General features: G+C 34.8%; 1 protein-coding gene and 1 pseudogene across 3 annotated transcripts; one reads left to right on the top strand and one right to left on the bottom strand.

Moving 5' to 3' along the window:
- Positions 1–3,408: 3,408 nt before the first annotated feature.
- LOC120618568 (glyceraldehyde-3-phosphate dehydrogenase-like) lies at positions 3,409–4,334 on the bottom strand (annotated as a pseudogene).
- A 10,702-nt stretch (positions 4,335–15,036) lies between these two features.
- Positions 15,037–23,309, top strand: LOC120618281 (dol-P-Glc:Glc(2)Man(9)GlcNAc(2)-PP-Dol alpha-1,2-glucosyltransferase). Of its 3 annotated transcripts, none has more exons than XM_039882324.1 (3): positions 15,037–15,139; positions 16,627–16,824; positions 18,496–23,309. In XM_039882324.1, the coding sequence occupies exons 2-3, from the start codon at positions 16,636–16,638 to the stop codon at positions 19,549–19,551; spliced, it is 1,245 nt and encodes a 414-aa protein (XP_039738258.1). In that variant the 5' UTR covers positions 15,037–15,139; positions 16,627–16,635; the 3' UTR covers positions 19,552–23,309. The 3 variants fall into 3 exon arrangements, with proteins under 3 accessions (XP_039738258.1, XP_039738259.1, XP_039738257.1); XM_039882325.1 differs by having other exon boundaries at positions 15,048–15,373; positions 18,500–18,761; XM_039882323.1 differs by having other exon boundaries at positions 15,049–15,373.
- The last annotated feature ends 360 nt before the right edge of the window (positions 23,310–23,669 follow it).

Raw genomic sequence — 23,669 nt, 5'->3', positions numbered from 1 at the left:
CTAAAATTCTTCTTTCCAGCTCAGTAGCCACTAACTACATGTGAATGTTTACATTGTAATTTAAATCATTTTAAACAAAATTAAATTAAAAAGTCTCAGTTCATCAATCACAGTAGTCCCATTTCAATACTTAATAGCCATGTGTTTCTAGTGCCTGCCACATCGAATAACATAAAATAAAACATTTTCATTATCGTAGAAAGTTCTGTTGGACAGCACTGGTTTAGAATAACTTATATTTATCTTTTAATATTTTAGTTAAAATAAAACCCCCAATTTAAAAATTTTTAAAGAGAACTCTGTATGTACCCTTAGAAGACATGCATGACCCCTCAGGTATTGAAAGGCCCTATGGTAGGTAGTAAGAGACACTATGGTAGATGATGGGCCATGAATAAAAGAACTATTCCTATCTCATTCACTGCTTTTCCCCTAGTCTTAGTGCTTAAAAAAAACCTGTTAAAAGATTAAATCACTAATTTAAAAAGGAAGCTGTGGTCTACGACCATTCGACCCTGCATAAGCACGATCCAGATTGATTTTAGAAGCTAAGCAGGGTCGGGCCTAGTTAGTATTCCACCCTTATTTGTGACATTGCACTTCACATTATTGTTAAAAGGGACTACACAAGAAATCACTATGTAAATTTGAAAGCAAATAAAATTTTAATAATTGGTATGCCATGAATAATTAGTATCAATTTTTAGGCTACATTTATTTTGATTTATCACTTTTACTGAATTTCATGGCATCTAGGGTTCCAAACACATTTATTAATGCTGATGTGTTTATATATCTACTATCCTAACTGAATCAATGTGTTTCTGCAAAGTTAAAAAATTAAAAATTTAAAAATTCAATCCTTTTTTAATTAAACCAGGATATAAAGGACCTCTAAATCTTTTTTGTTGTAGTTTTGATTTTACACAGTGAAATCATTACGTAATTTGAAAATTTATCCCCATGTTGTTTGTGTTGTAAATTCACATTTTTAAAAGACTTTATTGACAACAGTCAAAACATTTCACCTGTTATCTTATTGCATAAGCTTCGCATACTGGCATTTAAAAACCCTCTTGTACTAGAAACAACTCTCATAGATTACTAATGTCCTTGCTGGAAAAATGAAATAAGCTTATTAATGATGAAATAGATGAATGTATCCAACTTTATGGAAAATAAGGTATTTCATTACTTGGCTCTTTGATTTATAACAATTACAGGTTTTATTGGAAGTCCCATGAATGTGCCTGGTGAGATATAATGGAACACTTATATTTCTCTTGAGAATACTCTAATATAATATATTTGTATTTCTGTGAATTTGAAAGGAACAGCCTAAAACTGTGTGCTCTCAAAATGCAAATGTAACATCATATTGCCTGGAACCTACTCTCTCCAGCAGGAAATATAGAGCACAATAATTTAATTTATGCTGGAAAACTACGCTTTCCATTAGTACATGTTTGCTTACAAAACAGAATAAAGTGTTGACTTAGAAGTAATCTTAGTTCTCATCTTTTAAGATTCAACTTTTCTTATTTAGAGTGCAAGTACTTCTAAAATGTATATAAGAAATAGCTGTATTTCTCTTACCCATGTTAGCTTCAACTGGACAGTTTAGTGTGAATTACCTTGAAATATCAGTAAAGTGGGCGTGACTGTGGAATATATAAATACTTTTGAGAATCAATGACTCTTAAAGAGCTGATATGCCTCTCACTGATCTTGGAACCTGAAGTAATGTTCATGTCCTTGCAAAAAGTGATATGTTAAAGCAAATTACTGGCTGTATTTTTATACTTCTCTATTCTATAGCTTTCTTCTGAAAATAGAATTTGAATGAACTTTTTCAAACCTTTTATGTTTTCATACATCCTTATTTTGTCACATGCCACTATCTCTAAGTGGAATGCTCTCCCCGTTTCGTCTTTTTTTTTTTTTCTTAACATCTAATTAAATCATATTGTTCTTTATTCTAAGCCTGAGCATCTTTGAGAGGCTTTCTCTAACACAAGAAATAAATGAGTCTGGTTTATGAGTATTTTTCAGGCACATCAATTTTCTCTAAAATATGTCAAACTAATATCTTTATCTTTTATAGTTAATATGTCAATCAACTATTTTATTGAACAACTGTATATTGAAGATTCTCAATGATTCACATGAAGCATTTTTTTTTAACCAAATATGGCAAGTGGACTTTCCATAGCGAGGAAGTAAATAGTTAAAGCTTAGACAGTATGTTTTGTATTTGCATTAATTCATTGATTTAGAAAGCAAATATTGCAATATCGGAATTTTTTGATTAGTAGGTCAATCTAAAACTTAGGAAAACATTTTTTAAAAACAAAAATGCAGTTATATAGTCTTCTTATAATAATAATAGTTGGTCCAGTTTGGACTGACAAGTTTTTTTTAGGCTTGGAACAACTAAAGCATCTAGAAAAATCTTCTAAGGATGTCATGCTACATTCTACTATTCTTCCAAAATTTTGTGCATGAAATAATTCACATGGCACTTGCTTGAAACACTGAAAAAGAGAAAATGGTAGTAGTCCCAAGGAGACTGATTTTACATCAGCTTTAACTTCTGGATGTAAATAACTCATCATATACACATAGTGTTTAAAGTTGCTAAGAGAGAAAGGCAGTTATTTGGACTAAGCTATTAGTGCTCTCATTTTCACTATGTGCTTTCAGATTTATCTTTACACATTAATATTAGCTTGTCCCAAAGCAGAGATTTAATTACACTTTCCAAACAAGTCAATAAATTTGTGAACATACTTAAAACTATCATAAATAATTAAAGCTAATTTTTTTTTCTTCAAAATAAATGCATGAAGTAAATTTGTATTGCTGTGACCTTGATTTAGTCACATGGAATTTTTTAATTACTCATTTTCTAATCAAAGAAATATTATAATCTTTGATGGAGTATCCCTCGGTTCCTTATTTTTCATTAAAAAATTTTAATAACATTGCAATCAACAGATATTTATAAAATATTTACTGGGAGCATGTCAAGCACAAGACTCATTACTCAAGCTTCATCAAATTCTTTGTTTGCTAGACTGAATTAGTTATAGATTCTTCAGGCAAATGGCATTGCAGCAGAGTTGGCAAATGATTTCATGATGTTTCCTAGGACCCAATCTATTCCCATCTCCTCAAGTAATCCCTGATGACTTTATTTATTTATTGACTGGGTACAGTGTACTTTATTGCTCGTACATGATAAGGTAGGATGTCCTAAGTCCTTCCTCTTTTTCAGGGGGTCTGGGATGGAAACTACAAAGGACAAGAAATTTTTAGTATGGTTGGGGATCGAGTTGGGCAAAGACTCCCCGGTAGCTGGGGGCATCTCTCCCTCACTTTTGCTAAGGCTGGTGGTCCAGGAGACTTTTATTCCTTGGAGACCATATGGACCATAAGGTCCACCAGTCTGACACTATAGCCAAATTCATTGTCATACCAGAAAGTGAGTTTGACAAAATGGCTGTTAAGGGCAATGCCGGCCCCAGCATCAAAGGGCCTTTGGGTTGCCCTCCAATGCTTGCTTTACTACCTTTTTGATGTCATCATATTGAGCAGCTTTCTCCAGACAGCAGATCAGATACATGACTGACACATTTGGGGTGAGGACACAGAAGACCACATCAGTGAGCTTCCTATTAAGTTCAGGGATGATCTTGCCCACAGACTCAACAGCACCAGCAGAAAAAGGGATGGTATACTGGGCAGCCCCATGGCTATCATGCCACAGCTTCCCAGAGGGGCCATCTACAGTCTTCTGGGCGGCAGTGATGGCATGGACAGTGGTCATACATTCCTCCACAATGCTAAATTTATCACAGATGACCTTGACCAAGGGGGCCAAGCAGTTGGTGGTGCAGGAGGCATTGCTGACAGTCTTGAGGTAGTTTTCATATTTATGGTTCATGCCCATTAGAAACATGGGGGCAACAGCAAAAGGGGCAGAGATGATAACCTTTTTGGCTCTACCCTTCAAGCGAGCCCCAGTCTTTTCCAAAGTGGTGAAGACACCACCGGACTCAACAACACATTCAGCATCAACTTCACCCCATTTGATGATGGTGCAATCTTGCTCCTAGAAGATGGAGATGGGTTTTCCATTGATGACAAGCTTCCAGTTCTCAGCCTTGGCTGTGCCACTACACTTACCATGGGGAGAATAGTACTGAAACAAGTAGATCACGTAGTTAAGGCCAATGAAGGGGTCATTGATGGCAACAATATCCACTTTTCCAGAATTGAAAGCAGCCTTGGTGACCTATACAGCCGAATTTATTTACTCCAACCTTCACCATTATGTCTCAGGGACTTGGCTTGCACTGCAAAAGAAGATGCAGCTGACTGTTGAACAGGGAGGAACAGAGAGCCCCAATGACTTTAACTACTTTTCTCCTTCTCCAACAACGTTAAATGGTCTTATATCCTATCATATCTCCATACTCTCTTTTATTTATCCATTCATTCATTTATTCATTAATTCAATAATTATTGAGGGCTATTGTGTGTTTGACACTATGTAAGTCATAGAACATGTTACTGGCTATCAAGTTTTTACGTGATAAATAATTTTTCATTGATCATTTTTGCAACATGATAAATGCACTAATTAGGTAGCTTTATAGCAGTAACAACTTCAAACACTCTTTATTTCTCATTAATGTTACATGTAGACAGCTGTGGGTTGGCTATTGTGCCCCTATGTGTTTTCCTATTCCAGAACTCAGGCTTAAGAAACAGTTCCTATTTAAGACCTGAAATTCTTATGGCAGAAGGAAAAGAGCAGAAGCTAACTGGGGAGTGGATTTGAATGCTTCTGCTTGAATGTGATGTAGAGGTGATTCTCGTTATTCACGGTAGTTATGTTCTTTCTAGCCACCATAAACGCTGAATTATTAGCAGATACTGAACTATTGTTCCAAGGGGAGCTGCAAGCCTTTCGTCACAATACTTTTGTCAATCAAATGCCATTTGAGTGATGTAGGTTTGTTTGCCAAAATTCTTCTAGAATAAACCAGTTTCATCATCCTTGAAAACCTGCTCTTCCGCATAATCTTTTGTATGACGCTTGACAGGTATTTTTTAAAAATTCTCGCACATCCTTCTGATCTGCAGAACCTGCTTCACCTACACGTTTATTTTTCATGCTGTATCATCTTTGAAACACTATGAACCAGACAGCACCAGCTAGAGAAGCGTTTGACATTTTCTTGACTTTGGTTAATGTGCGCTTTAACAAGTAGTTTCCAATGGGGGACAGTATTCCTACAGATAAATGAACTAGAAAGGGGTGGTGATCCAAAATCCTTGTTTCTTACAGCAATAGCCCTCTCTTTCTAAGTAAAAAAAAAAAAAATCCAGAGATCCGGTGCCCTAGAGAAGCTTCTTCTCCAATGCAGAAGTGTAGTTGAAAGTTGAAAAGTTGAAGATTTATCAATGTCCTTAAACTATCTCCCATTAGATTCACTGTCTTAAAGTAACACAGTTGTAAAGCTCTGGCTGGGATGCAGGGAAGAATATGTGTCTGTGTTACCCCTGGTTATTGATAGTAACTAATTTTAGTTGAAATACTATTTGGTTGGTATTCACAAGATATCTAGGATTTTGAATGCTACCCTGGTAATCTATTTATTGTTAATATATCTTTTACAATTTTTTTGACATCTTAATATAAGCCACTAGTAAATTGGAAACTATTAGGTTTATTAATGATTGCTTATACCAGGAATTGGCAAACTATAATCCATGAGGCAAATCTTGCCTTTCATTTTTTTTGCAAATAAATTTTTATTGGAATACAGCCATGTTTTTTTCTTTCTTTATTGTCTATAACTGCTCTCTCATTACAGCAGCAGGGTTAAGTAGTTTCAACAGAGACCAGATGGCCCACGATGCTGAAAATATTTACTATCTAGATCTTTCTAGAAAATGTATGTCAACCTCGACCTTATACTTATGAAGGCATGTCCAAAAAAGAGACAATTAATAGTGAAATTATGAACAACTAAGTTGGAAAACGAACATCCCTCTACAGAATTTCTCATATTTCTAAAGCTTCGTGCCTAGGTCAGTGGCACTGAATATAAGCTGATTACTAAGCTGTGCAAGCAACTGGTACAAACACATTTGTGGTAATTGAACATTCTACCTTAAGAAAAACATGTGATATTTTAGTAAAGTTGTTAAATTTTATGTCAGGTGAGAAACAATATGTCTATGACTAGTTTAACTTGAATCAAAATATTTTGATCAGCCATTTAGCATATTAATTATCTTTGATTCAATCATTTGAGTTTGGCTAATTAGCACATGAAGAAACAATCTGGAAGACTTGCACTTAAGCTCATGAAGCATTATGTATAGAACTGTACACTCAAAAAGAGTGAATTTTATTGCACATAAATTATATCTCAATAAAACTGATTTATTTTCAAAAAAGATCCTGTATCTGTATAGACATTTTAAAGTGTAGTAATTAACATAAGTTTTATAATACAGTTTTTTGATTGCCAGTATTATTGCTATTTAAGTGAATAGTTGGGGATGGGATAACAGGACCCACTGATTAGAGGTCCCGATGCAAAAATTCAATTTCTTTTCACTTCAAAAATAAAAAAAAAAAAAATCCTGCTTCAATAGCTGATCACAGGGTGTTCCAACTGTACTATAAAAATATTACCACATCCAGTTTGGAATGAGACATGCCTGAAAGTAAGTACTGGCCAGGATACCTACCAAACAGCAGAAAGAAAGAATTCTTTCAACCTACAAACAGATTTAGGGCTGCTTCTGCCTCATTAGAGCTAATAGATGTCCATTTTCTGAGGAATCTAGTCAGGTTTTACTTTTATGCAAATGAACATGTAATAATGAGTTTGCAGTGGTAGAAAACTAGAACTCTCACCAGCCTCTCCCTACAATTGCAGAGTACCCACATTCATGGAAGAAAATAAATTTCTGACACTCACCAAAAAGCCATATTAGTTTAGGCTAGCTTGATAAATAATATTTCACTCACAGATAAAATAAATTTTTAAAATAAAATAAACTTTTAAAAGTTTACACATTTTTTTTTTAAATGGGCACTACCTACCTTTACCAATCTTGGATTTCTGTTTCCCTAATTTAACCATCTTCAACTCTTCAAACTGTTCCTTCTGACATTTACCTCAATAAATTGAAATAACATGCTTATATTACTATTTCTTGATTTTTCAATATTAGACATTCTGAAATGACTTCATACTATGAAATATGATAATATAGTATATTTGCATCACCCATTTATATATAATATTCTTCCCACGATTTCCAAGTAGAGGTCTATGAGAATTTTTGTTTAAATTTAAGAAACTGTTTAAGTACAAGACACAGACAGACACACTAAAAAGAAAAGAGGAATGACAAATAATCAATGTCAGAAACAAAAAGGGTAACTGAAATACTTCATATGGTAAAAATTTCAATTCTTCCCCCAAATTATTGTATAGATTCAACACTAATTAAAATAACAACTGTTTTTTGTGATAATTAATAAAATGTAAATGAATATTAAATATCCAAAAATATCGAAGATACTCTCAAAGAAGAACATAATAGAAAGACATGCTCGACCAGTCATCAAGATTTATTTTAAAGATACGCTAAAACAGTGTGATAGTGCATCAATGACAGAAAGATACAATAGAATAGAAAAGAGTGTTTAGAAACAGACAAATGTGAATATGGAACCTTGATTTCTTGATCCTATACAAGTGGCACTGCAGAGTAGTGTCAGTACAATGGCCTTTTAAAAATGTTGTTAGGACAATTGTTTATTTTTATGAAAAACAATGGACTAGATTTATATGTCACCTGATGCACCAGAATCAATTGTAGGTGGATTGTAGATCTAAATTTGAAGGGAAACAATTAGGAATCTACAAAATACTATAAAGAGTATCTTCTTGACTTCAGGGTATATAAAAACTTCATAAACAGAATTTACCATAAAGAGAAAGACTGATAAATCTGAACACATAAATTTAGTTGTGTTCACAATTTTTTTTAAAGTCACAGAGAATGAGAAAAGACATTTTCAAAACATCCAAACAACAAAGGGTTTATATCAGGAATATAAAAACAACTTCCATAGATCAAGAAGTAAAAGACAGACAACTTAATGGAAAATGGAAATTGACTTGAATAAAAGCTTCATAAATGAGAATATTCAAATGACCAGTAAATATATAAAAACATGCTCATTTTCATTAGTCATCAGGGATATGCAGATTAAAGCTATAATGAGATACCATTACATATGCACAAGAATGGGTAAAATAAAATCTAACAATACCAAGTGTTGACAAAAATATGAAAAAAGAAATATACACTTGAAGAACTCTAAGTGGGTACAACCCCTTTGGAAAATCTTTTTCAATATTTAAACTAGAAAATTCACAGATTTATGAGAAAGCAAGTACTATCCTAGGTACATACTATATAGAAGTGTGTGCTTAGGTTATATAATCAAGATACACACACGCACACACATACACGCATGCACACCCCAGGTGCATCATGGACTTCAAATTCCAGTAAAGGTCTGTGTTGTACTTTGTGCTAAATATTGGACCATAGATTCCAAAGGTTTTCCCTCAGTGTACTGGCTCCATCCTCGACTTTCAGCAGTTCTTATAAGCCTGCACCTCAGAAGCTTCTCTCTCCATGCTTTTGCCCCATCGTAGCAATAGACAGCTTGTCACTCAGTGCCAGGATCATAGTGGGAAGTGAGAAGGGAGATTCAGTGCTCCTGGTCCATCGTCTGTCTCAAAAGGCCCTGTATGCCCAGGCTTCAGAGGTTGGTTTTCACACTGTTCCTGTTCCTCCCTATTGTGGTAGGCAAGCCCTGCCCTGCGTTTATGGCAGCTCTCGAGAGAGGAAGAGTTTCCTGCCTCTCTGCGGGTGGCAGCAGAACTCTGCTTTGAATTGGTACAGGACCCTGGCCCTGAAAGCCTTCTTGTCCCTCCATTAGGTCCAGAAGGTTTTTACTTTTCTCCCTCCCCCTGAATCAATGGGTCTTGGAGTGGAAATGTATTACCTTTCCCAGATGACTAAGGCTTTCATATCACTTAATTGAAGGGTCCAGAAAGTGTGCAGTGTTTTTTTGTTTGTCCCCCAGTGGCAGCCAGTCACCCTCTGCAAACCTGCATCTCTGTCAGGCTCTCTCTAGTCTCTCATCTTGCATGAAGATATGACTACTATAAGACATCTTCAATAAAAAAAATGATAATAATAGTAAAGAATTATTAGTATTGAAAATAATAACCCTTTAAAACTACAAACACAGCCATCCTCAATGCCAGTCTTGTTAAGTAGATATTTGAGTGCCGATCAATAAACAGGGCTAACACATTACTGAAATCAATTTAGGAAAGGTAACAAAGTTAACCTGCTAAAAGCGTCAGCGCCCTCTAGTGGAAGTAAGTTTTTGAAAATCCACTTCCTTAATAACATAGCCCTGTCTCAAAATTTTTTGCACAGATGCATTTAGTCATCAAATCTTGGCTGCACTAGAACTAAAATTTTGAGACAGTAATAAACAATGTAGTATTTCATTTTATTGTATTAAATAATTGTAAATCCTTTAATGTAGTTAAAGGATTTAACTGTATTAAAAGTAATACAGAACGAAACAAGTACAGGAAACCTGAAAGAAAAGCAGGGCCCACAGAACAGGGACTAACTCTACTACAATGTATCTGCTTTGCCTGGTGAAAATAAAACCTAATGAGGGTTTCTGCATTGAAATTTTATTCATGAAATTTCAAGTTATCTATGTTCTCACTAAATTAATATCATAGAAATAATTAAAGAATAATATTTTAAGTATATGCCAAACTTTTCATTGGTGCAAGACCCCAAATGACCAGCCCAAAGGGGTCCTCATGTCTTCTCCTGGCTCTGCCTCTCAAACCAAAACAGAAATGAGCAAACTGAAACTCTCTGTAATATTTCATACAAACTTGGATGTGCATCTCTTTAGTAGTAACGATCCCATCATAAACCTCAGTCCCAACTCTGAAATTTTTAAATTAGTAAAATCATATTACTGTGTTTATTAAAAATGTAAAATTATAAATTGTTGATATCTTCCTTTCTAACTTTTCATTGGTTGACTTACTGGTACTGCAAATTCATCAGTATATTTCACCAATTCGTTTAATAATCAAATTTTGATTCCCTTAAATTTCATATTAGAGTAAGGGCAAAGGCCTTTGTGAAGTTTCTTATACATGGGATTTTTCTCATTCGACTGGCAGCGATAACTGTAGAATTATTGTTCTAGCTACTCATTTTTTTCAAAAGGCACTATTCTTCCTCATATAAAGATTTCTTAAAAGAGAAATTAGATGTGTCTGAATACAAAGGAGTTTCTATGTTGCTTGGTATTGAATTTTGTGTTTTTCAGCAGGGTAAAGCCTGGAGATGAAGAATTGAAGAAGCCAAATATCTCTGCAGGAGAAAAAAAGGTGAAAAAATACAAAGGAAAGATTTTAGAGAAGGGACAAAGCAGCATGGGTGGCCAGGAAAAACAAGGGCAATGTAGGGGATTGAGGTATTCTCAAACTTTAACATGCATCAGGTTTGCTTGGGAATTTAAGAGAATCCTAAATCATTATTAAATAAATGTTAAAACAGATTGTTTAGCTTCACGCCCAGAGTTTCTGTTTCAGTAAGTGTAAGGCGTGCTTAATAATTTGCATTTCTAACAGGTTACCAAGTAATGCTAATGCTCGTCCAGAGACCACACTTTAAGAACCAGTTATAAAGGATACTTAGGAAGTTTTGCTTCAGGTTATATGGTATAACTTATCAGAGGATCAACCATCTTTGTTTGTCTGGAAATAGGGATTTACTGGAACTCACAAGGTTATAATTGGAAAGTTTCCAGCGAATCAGGAAGATTTGTCACTCCACAGCATATGGCCAAGATATTTTCAGTAAAGAACTAAAATATTTGTTAATGCTTTTGTACCAAAATCGTGTGTGTGTTTTAACTAATTGGTTAATTAATTCATTGATTAATTTTAAACTTGATTTTTTCCCCCCCATTGGTGTGTTAAGATTGACCTCAAGGCTACGGTTGCATTTTGGAGGTTATCATCTATAATTCTGGCCCAACTTACAGTATCTTACTGTAGCCAGAACTAAATGTCACCAAGAACTGAGTAAACCATCACTATGTTGATCCAATGGCCAGCGTTTTGGTTCAGCAGTAAGTGAAAAGGGGCTCTATAAGAGGAAGGACTGTACTTGGACTTCAAAGTAAGAGAATACTTACACAAATTTCTCAGTTATGAAGGGAACTAAAATTTTGCCACTCTGAAATTTCCTTTTGAAATATTGATTTTAAGCTGTTAAGGAAAAAAGAAAAAAAAAAAGATCAGAAAGAATCTTTGACCCTACCTTCTTTCCTGCCCAAGAGATTCAGATGGTAAAACCTGCTTTAGGAAAAGAGTATTGGCTTAATCACCTTAAGAATCTCCACGTTGGCATTAGTCAGGAAGATGCAAGCCTGTTAACTAGATACCTGCTGTGTCTCATTGTTTCTGAGTTGCCTAGCAAAAATTTGCCTGTCACGTGCATTCTGCAATACCTCAACTACCTGCAAATCAGCCATTCTCACTTTTAAAATCTAACACCTCCTACTTTTCTCCTTTGTCCAAAAATGTCATGTATACTCAGTGTTGTCTGTCTTTGAAATTTTCATTCCTATGTGAATTCCTCATGTGCATGTATTAAAATTTTGATTTTCTCCTGTTAACCTGTCTCTGTCAATTTGATTATTGGCCCAGCTAGAAGAACTTAGACGTAGGAGGAAAAGCAGTACTTTTTTTTAGCCCTCATAGTTATCAGAATTCAACCTTTGGGAAAACTCACTGTTTGGGAATGAATAGTTCACACAGTTTTATATACACACTGTTACATGAGTTCATGAAATTAAGAATGTCAAAATTGATCAAGATGGGCTAAATTTTACAGCAGTGATAAATGCAAAACCTTGAAGGCTTAAACCAACGAAGATTTATTTTTTGTACACACTACCTACCCTTTGAACTCCAGCAGAAATTGTCCATTTTTCCCCATAACTTCTTATATCATAATTCAAGTGGACAGAACAAAATAAAGAACTTAATCATTCAATGATGATGGAATTGCCCATTCCAGTGATAAAACTTTTCCCCAAAATAAACATCTGTGGAAAATTGGGTTGAAATCTTTAACAGAAAATATAAGGTGAATATTAATGGTGATCCAGTTTTAGAAGATAGGCCTTATAAAATATAACTTATTTCATTAAAATCCCTAGAGGTAGTTATTTTACTGTGAGGTCTCAATTTAGTGGCAGACCTTGGAAAACATGACAATCCTAAAGTGGACAAGTGACAACAACCTCACCAATTTGTAGATAGTAAATGTAATTCACCAGCAAACTAGTGGAGTATTCTGTGAAGACCTCTATTGGATTGATAGGGCTTATTAGCATTCAAAGGTAACATGTTTTATATTGATGATTTCCAAATGTGAAAAATATCATTTAGTGGTTTGAGCTGATCCCTGCAATTTAGTTTTTTACAAAGCTCCCCAGCAGATTTTGATACAATTAGTCTGCAATGTGGACAATTAAAAAACAAAACTTGTTATTTTCAATTTGGTGGATGAAAACATGGAGTAGAATGTTAATATAAAGTTATGACACTAATGAAACATTCAGTTCAGTATAAATTGAAGGTTATTTTGAATTATAAGGCTATGAGGTTACTGTATTACTCTCGGTCTAATATTCCAATTTCTACTCATAACTCTGTCATTAATTTCCTATGTGATTTCAAGTAAACTATGTTTACTTTCAGCTTCTGAGAAATAAAATCAAGTAGATTATTAAAGAAGATCTCTAGCAGTAGTAAAACCCCATATTTCCTTGAAACTTTCCAATTACCATAAATGGGCTGTGGGACATATAGGGGTCAAATGTTCAAGGTAAGCTCTTGGTGGCAATTATTATAGAGAGAAATGTGTAGCAGAAATGTCTGGCCTTGTTACTACCTCCAAAAATGCCCACTATTTCTACAGAAGGTCAACAGGCTGCAGGGTATTGACAGGGGGTATTCAAGACATGCTAGCTCAAAATATAACACTTTGGCATATTAAATATTTGAAGCCGAAAAAATTTAAGAAGTGTCACGTGCAGGAAGGATTTTCTGATCTTCTGAAGTAAGTCATAAAACCTTTAAATAGGAAATGCTCTCTTGATGCCCAGAGGAAAGAAGCATCCTTATTTCTGAAGTTGAAAGGACACAGAGGAATCTGAACAGGCCTTGCTAAGTTTCCTCCAGTTTACAACACTTATCTTATACCTTTGTCCTATGATATCTTTCTACAAGTTTCTTAAACTTAGCATAAAAACACTCAGGTTTAACTATTTCTTTGGGTCTTTACTTCCTTATGAAGGCTTCTGTGTCATATAAAACTTCTATTAAGTAAATCTGTACACTTTTCTCTTGTTGACCTGTCTTTGTTACTGAGGTCCCAGGTGAGAATTTAGAAGGGTAGAGGAAAAAGATATTTTTCCTCTCCTATAATGCATATATCACAACTGAGCAAGTCATGGGATCTGCAGCCAATTATTCAGAGATCCTATCAATCTCTGGAATACTGGGTCATCTGGACATTACCTGAAATAGTTTAGTACAGCATGTACTCAATAATAAAATGGGAGATAAAAAGTGAAACAAAGCTAAGAGTCACATCAAAGTAGGATCCTGACATGATTTTATCCCAATGGTTTAAATAAATTCCTATTCCACCCCTTATTCACTTCTTACCCCCTTTATTATGAGGAAATAGAAGAGACTGACTAGGGAGACAGTCAGTTTAACTTGACAAATTTGCCTAATTTGGAAGAGTCTGAATTAGCTTTGACCCAGAGAAAGAGCTGAAGTTTGCAACATTAAACAAATTCTGACTCCTTTCTAATGTATTCCCAGCAAACACAACCTGACTGAGGTTACCCAAGAGATCACTTTTCTACAAAACGATGCCAACTATGCTCAAGGCAAAATTCCAAGACATAATGCATCCAACATTCTTCAAATATTTTCTCACTTTCTGCTCCCAAGCCTCAATACAACAAATGTGTAAAGTCTACACAGCCTGTAAAAGTTTACAAATTTAAATGCATAATATGTGAAAGCCATTTTGAGGACTACGTATGTAAGCGATACATAGTGCCACCCATTAGGATGCTCATGCTTATGATTTAGTAGGAAAAATAGAACGCTTCGATAGGGAGAATAACAAGAATAGTCAAATTCACGGGCAACAGAAAAGTCTTCCTTACCTAACACATCCCAAATTCTAAAATAATTGCTTTCCCCAACTCCCATAGAGTACTGTCACCTGGCTGTCAGACTGCACTTCGAATGCCTATTTAACTAAATCCCTTTGAGAGTATCGACATTTTGAACTATCTTTTTTAACCTAAAAAAATCCTCTAATTGGTGGAGTTCATTCAGCAGTGAAGGACCTTCAGATTAGCTTCCACAATCAACCCTCCCCTACAGCCTTTCAAAGTTGATGAAATCAAATCCCTTGGAATTGCAGGTTTTAGTAAATCAGATCACTGAGAGAATACAGAAATAACTGCCCTTGTGTGCGCAAATTTTTGAGCTTGGGGATTGCAAACGTGGGGAAACGTCGCCACCTCCTGGTGAGAGATGGGAACGAGCAGGAAAAATGCCCACTGACTTGCAGGCTAAGCAACTGCTTTCCTTTCAAAGCTTGGAGCCGCTCGTCTCCTGAGCTCGCAGACGCCCCCGAAACCCGCCCCTCCCGGCAGCTCCGACCACTCAGAGAGCCCCCTACGCAATGTGATTGACAGGGCAACAGCCCGGTCCGTTACCTAAATTTGTCACTCCGGAAACAGTGACCGGATTTTCCCGGAAGCTCAGGGGACCTCTCTCTCCCAGCATCCTTTGCTTTCCGGCTATGTTCGGTCCTGTCCGGCTAGTCCCGCCTTGCGCGCCCATTTCGAGCCCGAGTTTCAAGCTGGACTTACCAGGTTGGGGAACCCGGCACACATTTTCTAGGACTGGGTTCTTGGCCTGTGGCTATTGGGACAGGAATGGCGCAGCTGGAGGGTTACTACTTCTCGGCTGCCCTGAGCTGCACCTTTTTAGTATCCTGCCTCCTCTTCTCCGCCTTCAGCCGGGCGCTTCGGGAGCCCTACATGGACGAGATCTTCCACCTGCCGCAGGCTCAGCGCTACTGTGAGGGCCATTTCTCCCTCTCACAGGTGGGGTCCCCACCCTGTCCCCACCCCAAGACAGGCTAAGGAGTTTGGCCCCAGCGCTAGTTTCTCTTCATCCTCAGTTTTAACTCCCTCACCACCACCCTCCCAGCCTCAAACGTGAAAGGAACTGGGTAATCTTTTGTTCCTGTTTCTGAGATCTGTGAAATACTTGTTAAATAAGTAAATAAACAGCAGATCTGTCTCCTAGGAAGTAATGTTCTGGGAGAGTAACAGGGAATTGAGTTACTGTCCCTCTTCTTAGCAACTGATGATAGGTTATCTCTCTTTTCCTCACCCAATCCCAGTATGAGGCATTTGGCTGCTCCTGGGAAACCTCAGAACACTTCACTTTGGCTCACCTGTCAGGCACCTCACTATGTATTTTGGGGTTGGGACAGGGTGGGGAAGGGGTATTGTCAGCCACTAAGAAATAACAAATTATTTAATTCTGCTCCTGGTGTTTTTAAGACCCTTTTGTTAACTGGATAAATTGACTACTGGTGAGGTGGTATCATGTTTGAATATATAATCGACTACATAAATACATAGATACAGATACAAATATAAAAAGTACAGCAGGCCCAGGAGTAACTTGCTTTGTTCACTGAACTTAAAACCTTGGTGAGATGTGGTAGAAATTTAACTCTTGTTTATGGCAATTAATCTGTGTTAAAGTTGGTTTCATTGTAGTTTTGCATAAGATAGCAGAGCCTATTATGGATGTTAAGTGAGGTTTTACTGTCGACACATTATTCTTCCTCTTCTAGTGAGGCAATATAGAGTAGTGGTTAGAAATATAAAATCTAGTTAAAGACCTGATTTTAAATTTTGGAGCATATTTACTAGTTATGTGACCTTGTAAATTTCTGAGTTTCAGGTTATTCATCTGAAAATGACAGAAATAATAGTATCTACTCTAGGGCATATCGTAGGATTAAATACAGAGAGTTTAACACAATTCCTGGCTCAGTACATGTTGCTGTCATTATGGAGCCTGTGGTTTAATCTCTTTTAATCTCTAACACTTTTTTCTCTCCAAACTTATCTGTTCCTGCTGGTATTTCCACACTTTTAAAAACTAGAGCATTTGCAAGTTAATCACCAAAATGCATCTTTTCTGAAGAATAGATCTTTCTGAAGAGAAGAAACAGAATAACTTCTAAAATTGCCTGATTGTTGGTGAAGATGTTTTTGATCTTGACGTCTTTGTGTCAGTCCTCTTGTTTTTGCTTCATTGTTGCCCTTTTATTTTTAAGTGGGACCCCATGATTACTACATTACCTGGCCTATACCTGCTGTCTGTTGGAGTGGTCAAACCTGCCAGTTGGATCTTTGGATTGTCTGAGCATGTCGTTTGCTCCATTGGAATGCTCAGATTTGTGAATCTTCTCTTCAGTGTTGGCAACTTCTATTTACTATATTTGCTTTTTCGCAAGGTACAGCCCAGACACAAGGTATGTTTTCAAAATAATTTGTTATAAATTTATATGCATTCAAGGCCACAATTATGATAAATTGGTTCTGAGATTTGGTGAAAAATGTCTTTAACACTTGGTATTTGTGGATATTTTGTAAAGATAAAGCAAATCCTCCACCCCCATTTTAGAAGAAATTTATATTTCAGTACTTGAATAACTTTATTTGTAAAATCTAAAGTAAATGTTCATGAGTCACACCAGTTCAGTTAGTATTTACTGACCAGTTCAGTTAGTATTCCATGTTCTAAGCGCTGAAACTATAGAGGTAAATGAGGCATTCTTTTTCATAATTAAAGTTCTATCTTCATTATGGGAAACAGACATTACCTGAGGAATTTTTATGAGTTAAGAACGCAGGCCCTGGAGGTGAATTGCCTGGGTTTGAATTCTATTCACTTTCTATGTTAATTTAGAAGAGTTACCCCTTAGTGACTTCATTCTTCATCTGTTAAATGAGACTAGTATAGAATCTATCTCATAAGACAGTTATAAAGTAAAGGAGACTAATAAAAAGTGCTTAGCATAGTGCCTGATATAATAGTAAGGACTCAATAAATAATTATAATAATTATTTTTAACTTAAATTGATGATTTCAAAAGTGTAAATTATGATAAGGCGATAGGTATAAGACCCATACGGATACAGAGGAAGAGCAGACTGGAAGGGACAGGTATGAGTGGCATTGGATAAGGCTTTATGGAGATGTTACCTGAGCTAAATTTTAATAAACATAAGGCTGTACAGTGGGGAATGAATCCTGTCAGGAGAAGCATAAGCAAAAGTAGAAAGGCATCTTGAGCAACAAGATGCAGGGAAGTGGTGGTCAGAATTAGAGGATTATAATAGTACAGGGTGTGAACTGGAGAAGCAGGTAGGGATGGAGTCATGAATGTCTTCAAATGTTAGGAAAGGATTCTGAACTTTCACAGGTGATGGGCAGCCCTTAATTTTAATGAAGGCAATGGCATGGTTTGATTTGATGATTTAGATTAAATAGCAGCCGCAATTCAAGGAGATGAGAATACTTTCAAATTCTGAAAAAGTATGTCAGAAAGGCTAAGAAAAGATATTTAACTTTAGACTGGGCCTAGTATTTTCAAGAAAATCCCTGAAATTTCATCATGAAATAGTAAGATCATTGAGTATGGTAGTATACATGCTATGTACATATTTACATTCTCTCTACTGCAGAGTTTTAAAGAGATATCCTTAAAATAAATTGGTGACTATGGCTAAGTGAATGCTTATTGAAAGTGGTTAAGATTTAAGCTCAGGGACTTGGAACCACCTGCACTGTATTCCATTTATCTTCATGTTCCATGTAAAATTTAGTTTTATGTCTTATACACAATAATTCCTTAACTATTTGATGGATGATTCAAAACATTTCAGTCTATAAAAGCTTTGGCACTCACATTTATTGTCTTACCAGCTTCCAAACTGATAGGCGTAACTAAAAAGTGCCAGAGTGTTCTTATAAATGTGTATTGTGTTTTCGCAAAGCCAGAAATAAGATTAATATTGAATAATTTTATTTAAATAAATTCAGATAGTTTTTTTTTTTTTAATAAATATCTTTATTCAACAGAGAGAGCCTATTTGTTTTATCATAAAATAATTTTAACTGCGTTTTCTTTTCTTCCTAGGCAGGTTCAAGTATCCAGAGAATCTTGTCAACATTAACCCTAGCAGTATTTCCCACACTCTATTTTTTTAACTTCCTTTATTATACAGAAGCAGGATCCATGTTTTTTACTCTTTTTGCCTATTTGATGTGTCTCTATGGAAATCATAAAACGTCAGCCTTGCTTGGATTTTGTGGCTTCATGTTTCGTCAAACAAACATCGTTTGGGCTGTCTTCTGCGCAGGAAACATCGTTGCACAAAAGTTAACTGAAGCCTGGAAAACTGAGCTACACAAGAAAAAGGAAGAGAGGCTTCCCCCTATTAAAGGACCATTTTCAGAATTCAGGAAAATTCTTCAGTTCCTTTTGGCTTATTCCATGTCATTTAAGAACCTGAGTATGCTTTTTCTTCTGACTTGGCCGTACATCCTTCTAATGTCTCTGTTTTGTGTTTTTGTAGCAGTTAATGGTGGAATTGTTGTTGGCGACCGAAGCAGTCATGAAGCCTGTCTACATTTTCCTCAGCTATTCTACTTCTGCTCGTTCACTCTCTTTTTTTCCTTTCCTCACCTACTGTCTCCTAGCAAAATTAAAGCTTTTCTTTGCTTAGCTTGGAAACGTAGAATTCAGTTTTTTGCAGTTACCTTAGTCTCTGTATTTTTAGTTTGGAAATTCACTTATACTCATAAATACTTGCTAGCAGATAATAGACATTATACATTCTATGTGTGGAAAAGAGTTTTTCAAAGATATGAAATTGTGAAATATTTGTTAGTTCCAGTCTATATATTTGCTGGTTGGAGTATAACTGACTCACTGAAATCAAAGTCCATTTTCTGGAATTTAATGTTTTTCATATGCTTATTTACTGTTACAGTACCTCAGAAACTGCTAGAATTTCGTTACTTCATTTTACCTTACGTTATTTATAGGCTTAACATACCTCTGCCACCCATATCCAGACTCGTTTGTGAACTGGGTTGCTATGCAGTTGTTAATTTCCTCACTTTTTATATCTTTCTGAACAAGACTTTTCAGTGGCCAAACAGTCAGGACATTCAGAGGTTTATGTGGTAATATCACAGATATCTTAAACTCTAAAAATAGACTTATTTAGACTATTTCTACAGTGAGCAACTGAACAGGTAAAAATTACAGACTTTCTTTTGGGTATAATGGTGATCCTCAGATCACATCAGATTTCGTTTTTTAAACATCAGATGTATATGTTTTAAATATATAAAAAAATCTAAGGGAGTTAAGTGGTAAAGGACTTAGAAAAGTTTAAGACTTGCTCCATAAGCCTGAGTAATAATGGGAAGATAAAATTGTTTACAGTTATCTCATGACATGTCTTTGATACAGCTAGCCATTAGAAAGCTTGGAAACTTTATAGATACAAGTTTAAGAAAACTGGGCATGCTTTATGATACTGGAACTTATTTATTCTTTTCAGTAAGCAATAGCAGACTATTTGAAAAACATTTATAAATAATCAGGTAATAGTCTTGATTGAAAAGTTGCTTAACATTTCAGTAAATTTAATTTTAATCAGACAAACTCATAGTGTTATAAATTAGAGGCTCATCTATGTTTATCTAGGATTAAAATTGTTGATTTCTGCTAAAAATCTAGAAATGATGCTCTTTCACTAATTTCCTGGTATGAAATATATGATAGCCAAAGATAAATTGTGTTGATAATACCTTTCAAAAAGGATTTTCTTCTTGAAATACATTACTATAAGTTTTCTTTGGCGGCCGTAACAAGTTAACACAAACTCGGTGGCTTAAAAAAATTTCTCTCACAGTTCTGGGGGCCATAAATCTAAAATTAAGGTGTCTCTATGCTTGGTCGCTTCTGGAGGCTCTGAGGGAGAATCAGTTCCATCCTTCCTAACTTCTGGTGGCTGTCTGCAGTCATTGGTGTTCCTTGGTTTGTAGATGCATCCACTCCAGTCTCTGCCCTTGCCTTCACATGGCTTACGCGCTCTCCTCTTTATCCTACAAGGACAATGTCATTGACTTTAGAGCTCATTCTAATCCAGGATGGTCTCGTGGTGACATTAATTATATCTACAAAGACCCTTTTTCCAAATAAGTTCACATTTATAGGTTCCAAGTAGACCTGTCTTTTTGTGGGATACTTTTTGAACCCACTAAAGTTACCAAAGGAAATTTAGGATAAACCTCATAAAAGTTGTAGGAAATAATTTCTTTTCTGAGATATTCTAAATCAAATTTTATCTTTACTGAGAGGTTAGAAACAAGTGACTTCTGAGGTCACATAAATATAAAACTAAAGGTAACCGGTATATCATTTCATTGTACAAAAAGAATTGGAAGGAGGTTTAGAAGTCATTTGATTATTTTGCAGAGTAGAGAACAACCACTCGAGTAGGATTTGTGTGTGGGCTTTTGGATTCTGTGTCTACTATTTTGAGTACATTCATTGGGTTTTCATTTCATTACCGAAAAGTATTATTTTGACATGTTAACTTTGACATATAAACTTAAAACTGTGAATGGAATTCATCTTTTGGTCTCATTTTGTTTGTAAACTTTTTAAAATAGCTGTATGAACCAATTACTTTGTCTTAAATGTTAGATAATGCTTTCTCTGGGCTTTAAATAATGAGTGGACTTGGAAAATATTCTGCATTCGTAAATATAAAATTGTGCAGGTATAGCCTTGAGTAATAAATACAGAGCAGTCTTGTACTTTGTTCAGTACCTAGAATGTAGATCAACTCTTTAATTATAACAGTGATTGCAGAACAAACTTTTAAATTAGACAAGCAAGAACACCCAAAGTAATTATATTTATAATGGAGAACTGAGTTCCAGGAAGTCAAAATTGGAAAAGAAAATGTGTAATTTAGGAAAAACAGCTTTCTCGTCTGATACTATATATGAAAAGCTTTTGTGTTCAAGAATATCTCTGAGACAAAAAAACTTTTCCTCTGGCAAAAACGAGGAAACCATTTCACTCTGTGGATTGGAGGAATCACTGTTTCAGTTAATTTTTCAGTGTTGAGTCCCTGCTACATTAGAGATGTTTTTGAGAAAATTTACATTCAGAGGAAACAGGTTAATCTTACGTGTTTTCTATAAAGTATGTAAAATAGAGTATAGAACATTTCAGAAAAGAATGTGAATTAAAAGGTGCTATTGACTTTTGCTTTTAGAAACATCCTATTATTGTGTTTGAACATTTTTCAAGTTATCAAATAGATATTTTTAACATGAAGTTTTAAAAAATTCAACTTAATTGAATCTTGCTTAAAAGGTGATTATAAAAAAGTACTGATAAAATAGAGAGCCTTTATATCCTTACAATTATTGTTATTAAAGTGTGTAAGTAGGATAATATTAAGGAATGTAAAAAATTTAGTCCATAGTATGTTTAGGCCCAGTAATAAATCTTTTTGAAATTTTTCTACCTTATGTGAAATTCTATCGATAATTATCTTTGTATTAGTAAGTTTTATTTTTGTATTAGTAAGAGCATTAGTAAGTTTTCAGTGTGCTGTGTGTTTCCTCGGATATTATTTATGTCTTCTCTTAGTGGATACCCAGAAATTGTTTCTAATGCATCTGAGTATGTATTTTTTAAATTATTTGGAAATACAGTGTTCCTGCGGTTAAACAGAATATGTCATTTTGGCAAGAGAAATTACCTTAGCTCTTTGACCTCCTCCTCTTCTTTAAGTTGTTTCTGGAATGTGCTTAGTCTGTCATAAAGTACCTAAATATAAATAGCTTAGTGCAATTTGATTTCTAATAAATAGCTTAATGTAGTATATTTCTAGTTTGAGTTTAACTGCCACTCAGTGGCAAACTGCCACTTTACACATTTTTTTCTTTATAATTGAAGACAGAAAAAGAAGAGAGCCTCAATTTTTATTTATATCCTCTAAATAGTAGACTATTATATTAGACTCACTTTTAAATAAAATGTTCAGATAAATAAATTCATGTTCATTAGATTAGAGAGTGTTTATTATCTTTGAAGCAATTAGAAGTTCATTAAAAAGTAAAACAAGTATGCAAATATGAAAACGTTTTTCTAGTGGAAATTAGGCATGACTTAAGAACCATGGGCTTGTGAAAAAGTATTTAATACGAGAATTAAGATTTCTATATTTGATTGTGACTTTGGAATCAATATGGCAAATGGTTTAATCTTTGGTCCTCATTTCAAATGAGAATATTATTTGTCCTAACTCTGGGAAGTACCTGGCACATGTCTATCCTTATTTCAAAAAGAATTCAAACCCCTGCATATATCCATAAAGTTCATAAATAAATAATATAATATTGTATACTGAATGAAATTTTTAATACAGGAAGAAGTAAATATCCTAGAAAAAATATGCCATATAACCATTAGTTAATTATAGGAAATCAGGTTTTATAATGAGAGCCATCCTTTTTCTGCCTAAATTTTCTGATCCGACTTTAAAAATTATTTTATTTACTATCGTGTTTAATACGTATACATGTATTTACTAGTAAATGTGTTTTTATAATAAGATGTAACTTCAAAATTATTGGTGTTTATTTAAAATAAGAAAAGTAACTTTCAACAATTATAATAGCAATAGAACTCTTGATAGTTTTTAGACTTTTAAGGGAAAAGATTTCAACCAATTACAAATATTTTGTGTTCTAGTCAGGCTGTATTTTACTACTTTAAGGATAACTTAGTTATCTTTTATTTAGGTACTTTTCATGTATTTAAAGTATGACAAGACAAACATTTTCAATATACTAAAACTTGTGTAGCTGAGAAAATTATAATAAAAATGGACAGATTGTGGTTATATTTTTAAATATGTATCTATAAATGCAACACTGAATTCTTTAACATTTGGAAATTATTTCTAGGATGAGAAGTTTTGTCACGGTGAAGTAATCCAATAAGATCTTTATACTGTGCTTTTTAAAAAAATGAGCATTCGACTAATTTAATGTTAATTTAATTTGAAGTCAGTGCACCACCATCAGACCAAAAGAGTTATGGTATTTTTCTGACAAGAAAAATATTAAACACTGTATTGAATTTTCACACTGATTGAAACTATGTCAGTTCAGTTCATTTGAACCATGTATGAGTGTATACGGCACATCCAAAGTCAGGAAGAGAAGGAAGAAAAGTAATAGAATAATCATTGCTATCATTTACTGAGCACC

This window comes from Pteropus medius, unplaced genomic scaffold (assembly GCF_902729225.1).
Source record: "Pteropus medius unplaced genomic scaffold, Ma_sr-lr_union100, whole genome shotgun sequence".
NCBI classification, from domain to species: Eukaryota; Metazoa; Chordata; class Mammalia; order Chiroptera; family Pteropodidae; genus Pteropus; species Pteropus medius.
Note: the sequence above shows the minus strand (reverse complement) of the source record. Positions and strands in the feature narration are given on the sequence as shown.